The 13,857-nt window shown below is 35.6% G+C and overlaps 1 protein-coding gene across 1 annotated transcript in view; it reads left to right on the top strand.

Annotated features, from left to right (window-relative positions):
• The window catches only part of CFAP47 (cilia and flagella associated protein 47), a 544,467-nt gene that overhangs the window by 230,164 nt on the left and 300,446 nt on the right, over positions 1–13,857 (top strand). The window contains exons 34-36 of the mRNA XM_047075775.1: positions 535–537; positions 8,163–8,260; positions 8,825–8,941. Of these exons, the coding sequence (XP_046931731.1) occupies positions 535–537; positions 8,163–8,260; positions 8,825–8,941 (218 nt within the window). The remainder of the gene's footprint in view (positions 1–534; positions 538–8,162; positions 8,261–8,824; positions 8,942–13,857) is intronic.

Here is a 13,857-nt window from a genome sequence, read left to right on the forward strand (position 1 = left end):
TATACCTTTAATGCATGAAATGATTCAGTTTTATGTTTAACAGTCATATCTCTAATTCATAACACTATTTAGGACTATTTTAGTATTTCTGAATATTTGAAGTAATATGATATAAAAACAGGGAGAAATATAACTTCCAAATTACAATTTAAAAAAATTTCCGAGGATGCCTGGGTGGCTCAGTCAGTTGTTATGTCTGACTTTGGCTCAAGTCATGATCTCATAGTTTGTGAGTTTGAGTCCCACGTCGGGCTTGCAGCTCAGTGTGGAGCCTGCTTCAGATCCTGTGTCTCCCTCACTGTCTGCCCCTCCCCTGCTTTTGGTCTCTCTCTCAAAAATAAAATAAACATTAAAAAAAAAAACCCTCCAGTCCTTTTTAGAGTTCCATATCTCTCCCCCTTTACAGTAGTCTTAAATAACGTCTTTGCCTGTTAAAAAAGAAAATTTCTGAATTTTCTCTTTCCTGATAAAGGAGGACTAGATGCGCTTGCTCCTTCTCTCTCTAAAAAACAACCCTAGACCAACACTTCTCAGGTGGTAATATGAATATAACTCACTTGGAGTTTTTGCTAAACTTTTTATGTTTTAGGAGTTTTTGTGTGGGGCCTGAAATTCTGCGTTTGTGACAAGGTTCCATTTCATGAAGTTGCTGCTGATTCACATAGCACACTTTGAGTAGCAAAATCTTGGATTATAGTAGAGAGAATAGCCTAGATCAACAGAATTAACAGCAAACTAAAAAAGCCGAGAAATCCTTGATATACTTCAACCTGTGGTAAGCTGTGGTAGGGGAGTGGTAGCAGCCTTGTGTATGAATGACAGGCTACAGGTGTGGGATCAGATTAAGAAAGTGTGGTTTTTACTTCTTTTCAACACTGTTCCAGAGGATTATTGCCATCCTGTTCACACAGACAGCCGTGTTTGAACAGCAAAAATGCATGCCAAGTGCTGCTTAAGAAGTAATAACAAAGCAGTTCCAAAGTTGTAATGGGTTGAAGAAAAATAGGTGCCACTGTTTTTCCACTCAGGGAGGTAGAAGACTGGGAAGACTTTCGTTCCATCCTTAAAATAACAGCAAAAACATATACATAACATCAGCCAAAAACATACAAATAGCAAATTCCCAAATGTTTTAAGCTCCCTTAGGAAGCTAAGGTTGTAGGGCAATAAAGTAGCCTAAAGTTCAAGGAGGAGGTGTTTACAGGAAGAAATGGCATGATAACAATTGTCTACTTGTAGTAGAGACAGCTAGGCACTGATAAGAGATGAGTTAGGATGGTTGGTGAATTGGTAGAGACCAAGAGTACAGTCCTGAGAGAGCATGAAGTCCCTAGGGGCCCCAGCATTAGGGAGAGTCTGCATCTTCTTGCAGGGTTTTACTCCACAAACCTCACTGGTTGCTCAGGGAATTGACTATGGAGTGAGTCTGGAGAATGTATCCCTCTTGGCATAGACCTGGGGGAGGGGCATGCAATTCACCCAATGCCTCTGTTCCCTATAGAACAAAAACAGTAATCTATGGGCAGAAGGACCACACATGCACACATGGTGAAATCTCACTGGAGCTGAAAAAAGAAATGAAAAATAATAATAACACTACCAACAACAAACCACCTCTACCCCTGGGAAAGGGGCTGAAATTCAATATGACAGTCAAGTAGAAAATCCCAAAGAATCTATAAGAAAACTCCTAGGATCAGTACAGTTTGCCATGGTTGTAGGATGGATATATAATCAGTATATAAAAATAAATTGTTTCTATATAGTGGCAGCAAACAGTTGGAATTTGCAATAAAAAAATATAAGCACTGGGTGTTATATGTAAATGATGAATCGCTAAATTCAACTCCTGAAAAGAGTATTACATTATATGTTAACTAGCTAGAATTTAAATAAAAACTGTATCTCTCTCTCTCTCTCTCTCTCTCTCTCTCTGTGTGTGTGTGTGTGTGTGTGTGTGTGTGTGTGTGTGTAATAAAATACTTAAATATGAATTCAGTGAAATATATGCAGAATATATATACTGAACGTTAAAAAATAGTGAGGAAAGTAAAAGGACTAAATAAATAGAGAAATATACCATGCACATAGAACTGGAAGACACAATATTAAGATAATTTTTGTCGGCTTTGCTAAATTTATCTATAGATTCAATGTAACCCTAGTGAAAATCCTACCTCACTTTTTTTAGTAGGTATCAATAAGTTGACCCTAAAATGTACTTGAGAATTTGGGGGATGAAACTTTTCTGTATGGAAATGTGGTAAATACGTGACAACACATCCCTCAAAATCCTAGAAGTGTACACTACTAAGAATGAATGTTAGTGCATGTAGTTTTTTTGTTTTGTTTTTTAATCAGCCAAGACATAGAAGTAATCCAGGATTGAATGCAGACTGTATCAAATGAATCTAGCTGCATTACAAATGTTTGACAACCTCGTTGAATATAATGGAGAAGAAAGGTGCTGACTAAATTGTCTTTTGAAAGCAGTATCACAACTGCATACTCTAGAACTAAAGACAAAAAGATCTGTACATGCACATGATACTCTGCTTTCTTGCAAGAGTATGGGTTTGCAATTCCAAAATTATATTTATACTAGAGTTGAACAAATAAGTAAATATGTTGTCAGTAACAAAAGCCAGGTTTTTCACTCTTGAAGAGTGAAGTTAGGAATAAGGAAGGGGCCCTGCCTGGGTGGCTCATTGGGTTAAGCGTCCATCTCCTGGTTTTGGCTCAGGTCATGATCTTGCTGCTTCATGGGTTCGAACGCTGTGTTGGGCTCTGTGCTGGCAGCATGGAGCCTGCTTGGGATTCTCTCTCTCCCTCTCTCTCTGTGCCTCCCCCACTCATGCTGTCTCTGTCTCTCTGGAAATAAATAAATTAACTTTAAAAATTAAAAAAAAAAGAAATAAGGAAAAGAGGAAGGTCATAATGAGTCCTTTGGTGCTGATTGCAGTTGGTGGAGTTGGAAGTAACAGTGTAACAGTTTTTGCTATATTGTAATCTATTGGCTTCTAGTTAGGAGATTTTTCATGAGTTGTTTTCCTGTTATGGGTGTGATCTATCCTCAAGATGTTAAATCCCTTTAGAGTAATTTCTGTCTCTTCTCTAATATTGATACAAGATGACATTGGGATATTTAGAAGACATGGTCCATATCAAATACTTCATGACTGATTCACTATCAACTTGAAAGCCTAGTAAATTGTCTTTTTCAGATTAAAGTTAGAATTGCTTCCAATTTTTAAAAAATGAGACCCTTTGCTTTTATTAAAAGCCATAGGTGGTCCATATACATTAAGAGAAGCACATTTAGGTTATAAATATTCAGTCAACCAGAAATGGGCATTTTAAACTCATGACCTTGTCTCACATCTTATATCAGATACACAGTTATTTATAGGTTTTTATCAGGAAAAAATACTTTGAAATATATAACAGAAAATGTTGTTTGCTATGTACTAGTTGAAAATTTCTAGTGATCTTTGTTTGATAGACTGATTTTGCAATAATATGCTATAGAACTCCAATTGATCAACTGTTTAATGTTGTAGCATCTCAGATGAAAACATACCAGGCACTGTTTTTGTGAAGTATCTAGGACATCTGTTGCTCCCGGGAAATCTGTCTTCCAGTTCCAGATGTAAAGCAATCTTGTTTTGTGAAGTTAATATACATATCATGAACATATCTTACCATAGTTTCTTCTTCACAGAAAGTGAGAGTCAAGGAATTTGAGGGTATTTGTGAAGACTGCCAGTGTTTCCCCTTGATTTCAGATAAGACATCATCTCAGACCTTTAAGAATTTAAGCCATTTGGAATACTTGTTTGTTGCTTTTGTTTTCTTTTCAAGTTCTTAGTTTTAATCCCAATTAGTTAATATACAGTGCTATACTAGCTTCAGATGTACAACATAGTGATTCAACAACTAAGTACATCACCTGGTGCTCATCAAGACAAGTGCACTCCTTAATCCCCATCAACTACTCAACCTACCTCCCCACCCTCACTCCCCCAGCAACCACCAATTTGTTCTCTGTAATCAAGAGTCTGTCTCTTGGTTTCTCTCTCTCTCTCTCTTTTCTCTTTGCTCATTTGTTTTGTTTTTCACATTCTACACATGAATGAAATTACATGGCAACCAATCCTCTCTGACCCATTTTGCTCAGCATAATACTCACTAACTCCATCCACAGTGTTGCAAATGGCAAGATTTCATTCTTTTTTTAGGCTGGGTAATATTCTATATATCACATCTTCTTTATACATTCATCAGTTGGTGGACACTTGGACTGCTTCCATATCTTGGCTATTGCAAATAAAGCTGCTATAAATGTAGGGGTGCATGCATCACTTTGAATTATTGTTTTTGTATTCTTTGGGTAAATACCCAGTAGTGCCATTACTGGATCATAGGGTAGTCCAGTTTTTAACTTTTTGAGGGACCTCCATGTTGTTTTCCACAGTGGCCGCCCCAGTTTGCATTCCCACCAATAATGCACGAGGGTTCTTTTTTTTCCACACGATCGCCAACACCTACTGTTTCTTGTGTTGTGTGATTTTAGCCATTCTAACAGGTGTAAGGTAATACCTCATTGCAATTTTGATTGTATTTCCCTCATGGTAAGTGATGATGAACATCTTTTCATGTGTCTTTTGGCCATCTGTATGTCTTCTTTTGAGAAATATCTATTATGTCTTCTGCCCATTTTTTTTTAAATTTTTTTTTCAACATTTATTTATTTTTGGGACAGAGAGAGACAGAGCATGAACGGGGGAGGGGCAGAGAGAGAGGGAGACACAGAATCGGAAACAGGCTCCAGGCTCTGAGCCATCAGCCCAGAGCCCGACGCGGGGCTCGAACTCACGGACCGCGAGATCGTGACCTGGCTGAAGTCGGACGCTTAACCGACTGCGCCACCCGGGCGCCCTTCTGCCCATTTTTAATTGAATTAGTTTTTGGGTGTTGAGTTGTATATGTTCTTTATATATTTTAGATACTAATCCTTTCCAATTATCATTTGCACATATTTTCTCCCATTCTGTAGGCTGCCTTTTAGTTTTGTTTATTCTTTCCTTTGCTGTGCAGAAAGTTTTTTATTTTGATGCAGTCCCAAGTTTGTTTTTGCTTTTGTTTCCCTTGCCTCAGGAGACATATCTAGGAAAAAGTTGCTACGGCCAATGTCAAAGAGGTTACTGCCTGTGTTCTCTTCGAGGGTTTTTATGGTTTCAGGTCTCACATTAAAGTCTTTCATCCATTTTGAATTTATTTTTGTGTATGGTATAAGAAAGTAGTCCAGTTTCTTTCTTTTCCATGTTACTGTCCAGTTTTCCCAGCACCATTTGTTGAAGAAACTATCCTTTTCTCATTAGATGTTCTTTGCTGCTTGGTCAAAGATTACTTGACCAAACAGTTGTAGGTTTATTTCTGGATTTCCTATTTTGTTCTTTTGATATATGTATCTTTTTTGTGTGTGTGTGCTCGTACCATACTGTTTTGATCACTACTGCTTTGTAATATAACTTGAAGTCCGGAATTGTGATGCCTCTAGATGTGCTATTCTTTTTCAAGGTTGCTTTGGCTATTTGGGGTCTTTTGTGGTTCCATACAAATTTTAGGATTGTTTTTTCTAGTGCTGTGATCAATGCTGTTGGTATGTTCATTAGGATTGATTTGAATGTGTAGATTACTTTGGATAGTATAGACATCTTAATAATATTTTTACTTCCAATCCTTGAGCATGGAATGTCTTTCCATTTCCTAATGTCATCTTCAATATCATTCATCACTATTTTATAGTATAGGCCTTTCACCTCTTTGGATAGACTTCTTCATAGGTATCTTACTGGTTTTTGTGTACTTGTAAATAAGGCTGATTCCTTAATTTCTCTTTCTGCTGCTTCATTATTGGTGTATAGAAATGCAACATATTTATGTAGATTGATTTTATGTCCTGCAACTTAACTGAATTCATTTATCAATTCTAGCTGTTTTTTTTCATGGAGACTTTTGGGTTTTCTATATATAGTATCATGTCATCTGCAAATAGTGAAAGTTTAACATCTTCCTTACTGATTTGGATGCTTTTTATTTGTTTTTGTTGTCTGATTGCTGTGGCTAGGACTTACAGTACTATGGGATAGAAGTAGTTAGAGTGGGGCTCCTGGGTGGCTCATTCGGTTAAGCATCCAACTCTTCATTTCATCTCAGGTCCTGATCTCATGGTTCTTGAAATTAGCCCTGTGTCAGGCTCTGTGCTGACAGTGTGGAGCCTGCTTGGGATTCTCTCTCCTTCTCTCTCTGCCCCTCCCCTACATGTGTGCTCCCCTCAAAAATAAATAAATAAACATTTTTTTTAAAAAGAGAAGTAGTGAGAGTGGATATAGCTGTCTTGTTCTCATCCATAGAGGAAAAGTTCTCAGTGTTTCCCTTTTAAGGATCATGTTAGCAGTGCGTTTTTCAAAGATGGCCTCTATTAGGTTGAGGTATGTTTCCTCTAAACCTGTTTTGTTAAGGGTTTTATCATGAATGGATATTGTTCTTTGTCAAATGCTTTTTCTGCATTTATTGAAATGATCATACAGTTCTTATCCTTTATCTTATTGATGTGATGTATCATATTGATTTGCAAATATTGAGCTACTCTTGTAACCTATGTAACACAATGATGTGTTCATTGATATAAGTGGGGTACTAAAGTCCCTTACTATTATTGTATTATTGATCCATTCCTTTATGTTTATTATTAAACTGTTTTATGTATTTGGGTGCTTTTGTGTTGGGTGCATAAATATTTACAATTGTTTTATTTTTTTATTGCTTCCCTTATTCTTATATAGTATCCTTATTTGTCTCTTGTTACATTCTTTGTTTTAATGTCTAGTTTGTCCAGTACCTTTTGGAAACTTTTTAGAAAAAAGGCAATGTCTCATTCAACATAGCAAAACTTTCTGATGTTTATGTCACCCTTTTTTCCTCCCTAATATAGGACAATCTTTAAGATATTTACCACATATCTAGATATTTTCACTTTGGTTTTAGTCTCAGTGTAGTAGTCATCTCTATAACTGACCCACTCCTTTTATTACCCCTCCATCTTCTATTAACTTTTATAGATAAATTCTGGTTTCTTTAAGCCATAAATCTCCAACCCTTTCCACATACTACCAAATCTGGATTAATTTCTTCAACAGTTAGGGAAACTGGCACCTAAACTTTAGAGTTACAGGAAACCTCATGCCTTCTGAGTCGCCTTCCCCATGTTGATGATCATTGATCAAACATTTGAATGCTAGGGTACTCAGGAGAATGACTAATGTTGAAATACTGGAATGTTCTTACATTGCTGCATGGTAATATATTCTTCAGAGTTCTTCAATTAGAAATAAAGGGACCAGGGGTGCCTGAGTGGCACAGTCAGTTGAGCATCTAACTCTTGATTTCAGCTCAAGTTATGATCCCAGCGTCATGGGATTGAGCCCCACGTTGGCCTCCATGCTGAGTGTGGAGCCTGCTTAAGATTCTCTCTCTCTGTCTCTCTTCCTCTGCCCCTCTCCCCTGCTAGCTCTCTCTCCATATCTAAAAAATAAAAAACAACAAAATAAAAATGAAGAAACCAGTTTTCAGTTGCTTATAAAACCCTACAGATATATCTCATGTATTAAGCTTCTGAGTTTTATATTTTGCCTTTATTTGCAAAATAGTAATTTTTTCTTTTTCAAGCAAAGGCAATTTTTCTTACTGTTGCTCAAATTTTAATAAGATAGCACTTATGCTTTTTTCCCCCACTTTTCCCATTTTTCTTTTTTTCATCAGTCCATTTTCCTTTTGAAGGAATAGAAAATTCCAGATTATTTCCCTCTTGTTTTGTGTGTCACTTTGGAAGAAAATCTCTCAAGGACTGTGATTCCTTGAAAACCAGAGAAATAAAGCCAGGCACATGTTCTCTTTTCCTTTATGTTTGAACTGTCCACTAAATATCTCCATAGTGTGAATGATTTTGAAAGCATTTTTTTTCTCTAATGTCTGTCAATTTTAAATATATTCTGCATTATACAGTGATAAGATCAGAATACATTTAGACAGTACCATAAGTTATCTTTCTAGAAAAGCAAAACTAATGATATATTTACTCTCTGTCTTTTTTGTGACAGGAGTTATTCCCTCTGAGAGATGGATAGTAAATTTTGACCAGGACCTTTTAGATGGCCTTGTTTTTGCAACACAATTGGGAGCCTATTGTCCATTTTTGGTAAGAGTCATTTTTATGCAGAATGGTATTTATTATTTGAAAGAACTTAGTAATTAAAATTCAAAGTATTGTCTGTAAGCTGATTCTTTTAAATGTTTTTTAAACATTTAAAAAGTCACACCTGAATATGAATGGCTAGCATTCTATTTTTGTTTATTCTGTTATTTTGATTGTGATAATCTACTTCCAGATGTTAATATTTAAATGATTCTTTGGTAGGGGCACCTAGGTGGCTCAGTCATTTAAGCATCCGACTTCAGCTCAAGTCATGATAACACAGTCCATGGGTTAAAGCCCTACATCGGGCTCTGGGCTGATAGCTCAGAGCCTGGAGTCTGTTTCAGATTCTGTCTCTGTCTCTGTCTCTGTCTCTGTCTCTCTCTCTCTCTCTCTCCCTCTCCCTCTCCTCCTTCCCCACTTGCACTCTGTCTCTCTTTCTCAAAAATCTTAAAAATATTTTAAAAAATAAAAAAAAATAAATGATTCTTTGCTACAGTAAAGAGAACAGTTAAAAAGCAGTAATTTTTATTCTATTACTAAAGATTTGATTGTTGTCTTTTCAAGATTGAATCACATCTTATACATATGTATACACAACCAAAAAGTTCTGAACAGTATCTGCACAACTGCCTGATCATTGTGAATGTACTTCGTGAAATTGGCTTTGACATTGACATACAGGTGGGTGCCTTTATATCACACATTCCGTAAGTCTGAGTTTCTTCTTTTCATATTATTTTCTAGTCTTATTACGTATGATTAGAAAATAAAAATTGTATATTTTTAGTTTATAAAATGTGATTTTTGTAGGTGTACAATGTGATGATTTAATATACAATGTGAAATGATTACCACAATTGAGTTAATTAACACATCTATCCCCTCACATACTTACCATTTTGTGTGTATGTGTGTGTGGTGAGAACACTTAAGATCCAACATCTCCCCATTTCCCCCATCTCCCTCTGGTGGCAACCACCATTCTACTCTCAGGTTCCATGGATTTGACTTTTTTGGATTCCACATACAATTGAAATAAAAAAAAAAATACTTGCCTTACAGTGTCTGGCTTATTTTACTGAGCATAATGTCCTCCCATTTCATCCATGTTGTCACAAATGACAGGATTTCTTTTTTATGACTATTCCATTGTGTGTATATACCATATTTTCTTTATCTATTCATCCATCGACAGACAGGTTGTTCCAGATCTTTGATATTATGAATAATGCTGCAATTGAACATGGGTGTGCAAATATCTCTGAGATGCTGATTTCATTTCCTTTAGATATATACCCAGAAATAAGGTTGCTGGAACATATGGTAGGTCTGTTTTTAATTTTTTAGAGGACCCCCATACGGTTTTCCATAATGGCTATATAACAAGGCACATTTCCATCAACAGTGTGCAAAGATTCCCCTTTTTCCACATCCTTGCCACTGCTTCACCTCTCTTTATATATTGTCAAATTGGTTTCCATACAACACCCAGTGCTCATCCCAAAAGGTGCCCTCCTCAATACCCATCACCCACCCTCCCCTCCCTCCCACCCCCCATCAACCCTCAGTTTGTTCTCAGCTTTTAAGAGTCTCTTATGCTTTGGCTCTCTCCCACTCTAACCTCTTTTTTTTTTTTTTTCCTTCCCCTCCCCCATGGGTTCCTGTTAAGTTTCTCAGGATCCACATAAGAGTGAAACCATATGGTATCTGTCTTTCTCTGTATGGCTTATTTCACTTAGCATCACACTCTCCAGTTCCATCCACGTTGCTACAAAAGGCCATATTTCATTCTTTCTCATTGCCACGTAGTACTCCATTGTGTATATAAACCACAATTTCTTGATCCATTCATCAGTTGATGGACATTTAGGCTCTTTCCACAATTTGGCTATCGTTGAGAGTGCTGCTATAAACATTGGGGTACAAGTGCCCCATGCATCAGTACTCCTGTATCCCTTGGGTAAATTCCTAGCAGTGCTACTGCTGGGTCATAGGGTAGGTCTATTTTTAATTTTTGGAGGAACCTCCACACTGCTTTCCAGAGCGGCTGCACCAATTTGCATTCCCACCAACAGTGCAAGAGGGTTCCCATTTCTCCACATCCTCTCCAGCATCTGTAGTCTCCTGATTTGTTCATTTTGGCCACTCTGACTGGCGTGAGGTGATATCTGAGTGTGGTTTTCATTTGTATTTCCCTGATGACACCTCTCCTCTTTTTTGATAATAGTTATTTTAACAGGTGTGAGGTAATATCTCCTTGTGGTTTTGATTTATATTTCCCTCATGGTTAGTGCTGTTGAACACCTTTTCATGTACCTATTGGCCATTTATATGTTTTCTTTGGGAAAGTGTTAGTTGACTCCCTGTTCTCATATTTTGTAAGATCTTGCTGAAATGTGGAATTTGAAATATGACTTCACAAAAATCTACTGGATATTTTGAAATCTATATAATTAATGTATATCCAGCTGTGTGTGATAAGAAGGTAGCTCTAAAGATAGCTCCAGTTTTCTTAAACCCTAAGACTGAACTTGAGTGATTTAGTAACACTACTTAAGCTCTAAGAATTAATTAAAGGAGCAAAGTTGTTTGAATATAGATGCATTATCATTTATTAATTTAGCTAAAAAAACTTTCACTTTGGTTTTAAAATAAATATTCATGTAGAGATTGCAGTGGCAATATATATTACTACTTTTGGATCTCCAAGTTCTAATTCCATCTGGCTTTTTACATCAAGTTCTCATTATCAGTAATCAAAACCATTATATGCTTAGTATTTTTAAGCTCTTTGTTAGAGTGATAAGATAGTATAATAAATGATTTTTTACTTTGAAGAATATACAAAGTCATTGGATAATCTAGATATATACATATTAAATGATAAATAACATTCTACTCATGTAATTGTCATAAAATGAAAAAAATAAAGTGTAGAATTCAGATAAGGAAGAGATCAGTATGATGTAGACTGATCCATCAAAGACTATGTGGAGAAGGCAGTGCTTATTTGGGTTCTTGAAGGGTGGATTGGATCTGGATTGGTAGTGGTAAGAGAGGAAGGAGTTTACTCAGAGGAAACAACATAAACAGAATGTCGAATGGAATATTTGACATACATTAAGGAAATTCTGTGAATAGATTCCTTAGTTGAATTTTGGGATTAGAAAAAATCAATATAGGTATATATTGGGATACTGGATGTCAGCATAAAAAGTCAGAAGTTTACGATGGGGTATTATGGGCATAAAGATATTTGCTTTCATAACTATGGTCAGAATGGACTTGATGGGAGAGGGACTGGAGATAGGGAACACAGACCAATCAAAATATAATTTCATTTAGTCAAGGTGGAAAGTGTTTTCTCTACTCATGACATTTAAATGGAAACTTAAAATAATAAGCTGATATAGGAGACATTTGAGATTTGCTAGTTCTTGTTAACAGTCACAAAAGATGGGCACAGAAGAAAGACCATTACAAGTAACTCTTGAGTTTTCTGTTCCATGATGCAAGAGAGACTGATGATGCCAGTGCCCACATATGGCTTGGTATAAAGTTGTTCCTTATACCTGCTGGAGAAATAACATTTCATAATGGCTTGCTTTTCCTTGTACTAAAGTTACTTGCATGTTAAACTCACTTTGTTTCAGGTCTGACATCTACATTCTTTTATATTGGTGTAGCTGTAAAGAGAAACTGTATTGTAGGATTTGACCAGAGCTTTCTTTTATAAGAGAGCTTTAAAGATAAATTGCAATGAAAGACTTTGGTTTCAGAGAACAAAAATACTACAATTTCTGTCAATTAAACAAATTGAATATTCTCCACAAAAGACACTGGATAGACCCTGCAAAGGGTACAGATATGATTAAAGCACAGTTATGCCTTCAAAGCTGTATTAATAGTGACAAGTATATGAGAAAGAGCTGATGCAAAACAGATAGTGAATGCACAATACACATGGAAGAGATGTGATATGGGAATCAAAAGGGACAGGAATCATTCTGGTACAGGAACCAAGAAGAGTTGCATGGGGCATTTGATGTTTAAGGTGGCCCTTGAAAATTTGGTATGGGTTCACAAGAAACTGAAAATATTTTTGTTTTTGAAAATATAGTTCCTCATACACTGTAATTCTCTCCTTTGTTTTTTATTGCCTCAGGTATGTTGTCTCAAAAGTTTTATTTTATTGTATAGCCAAAACATATTTTAAAATGTGAGTATCTAATACATAAAAACGTAGAGAAGGTGTCTAAAATTTGATGAATGGCGAAATTGACAGCTAACTGATAAATTACCAAGTTTTTACCAACCAGTTCCTATTCCTTAACTTTTTATCAGCCTGAATTTGCCAACCACATTAAATAGCAATATTTAAAAATATGAAATTAACTTAACCATAGTGAATGAATGCTGATGCTTAGCACTGGTTCACATTTAAGACAAATGAAATTCAACACTGGACATATTTATTACTGTTTAAGTTTCTTATTTATTGTGTTCTTTGCAAGTGTGGAATCAGCTGGCTATGTTTCTGTGGCTGTGTTGTGTCCTGTTATGGAATCCTGCTAGCTAGAATGTAACAATTATTTACATATTCTCCCTTTTATGACATGCTTTATATTTAAAGCAAAAATATGGTGTGAATTGTTTGGACTCAGTACAGAATGTAATTTTAGTCTCTTATGTAGAGAAATGGATCTAAAAAATAAATATGATAGTTAACAGAAGTTGTAGTATACCTAATTCACTGAGTAGTGATGGGAGCTAATGTTGAATAGATATTCTAACTTTTCTCTTAAAAATTTTGTTTGATTTTATCAACTTGGATGCTTATAGCATTAAATAACAGAATTAATGAGTGAAAGTGCTTTAAAAATAAAAAAACTGAACATTTTACATTAGATAAAGTCAGGCATTAGGAGATTATAAGGATAGTTTCTCAGTAAAGCTATTAGAGATTCCTTTTTGCTCAGCCCTTCTCAGCCTGCTGGCTTTGTTTTAGGCATGTGCACTAATAACCACAAATTTCTACTGAAATTCTCCTGTTAATCAAGATCATGGCACTGTATCGTAGCGGGACTTGAATTAGGTTTACCAGATTTCTCCTCCAGCATTTTTCTCTATTATAACCTTTTTTGTTTAATTCTTCATCTTTTATGAAGCTAGTTGGAAAATACTATCATTGGGGGGAGGGGGGAAATGAACCAATACAGTTAAAGTTATTCTAGGTTAGCCCTGTATAGAGAAAGTAATGATTATATCTTTGAAAGATATTTCACCTAAAAATCTTGTTTTAAACAAACCTAACTTACTTAACATTTGGATTTTCAAGCCTGTGATTGGCTAAGGTGTAATTGCTTTAGATTATGTTCATTGGAATTTATTATAAGGAAAGTAAGGATGTTCTTTTCTCTGTTTTTTTTCAGTCTAATATCTTAATGATGAAACATTTTTTCCATTAAGATAAATGTATTTTTTTTAATTACCAAATTATTACATTTTCAGCCCATTATATATTTTTCAAAGATAATTTTGGGGAATAATTCTGTATTGCTACCTATATATTTGATTCTGTAATCACTAAAAAAAAG

The sequence above is a fragment of the Lynx rufus genome, unplaced genomic scaffold (assembly GCF_022079265.1).
Source record: "Lynx rufus isolate CCGP_SWC_20201006 ecotype Redwood Valley unplaced genomic scaffold, mLynRuf1.p SCAF_14, whole genome shotgun sequence".
NCBI lineage: Eukaryota > Metazoa > Chordata > Mammalia > Carnivora > Felidae > Lynx > Lynx rufus.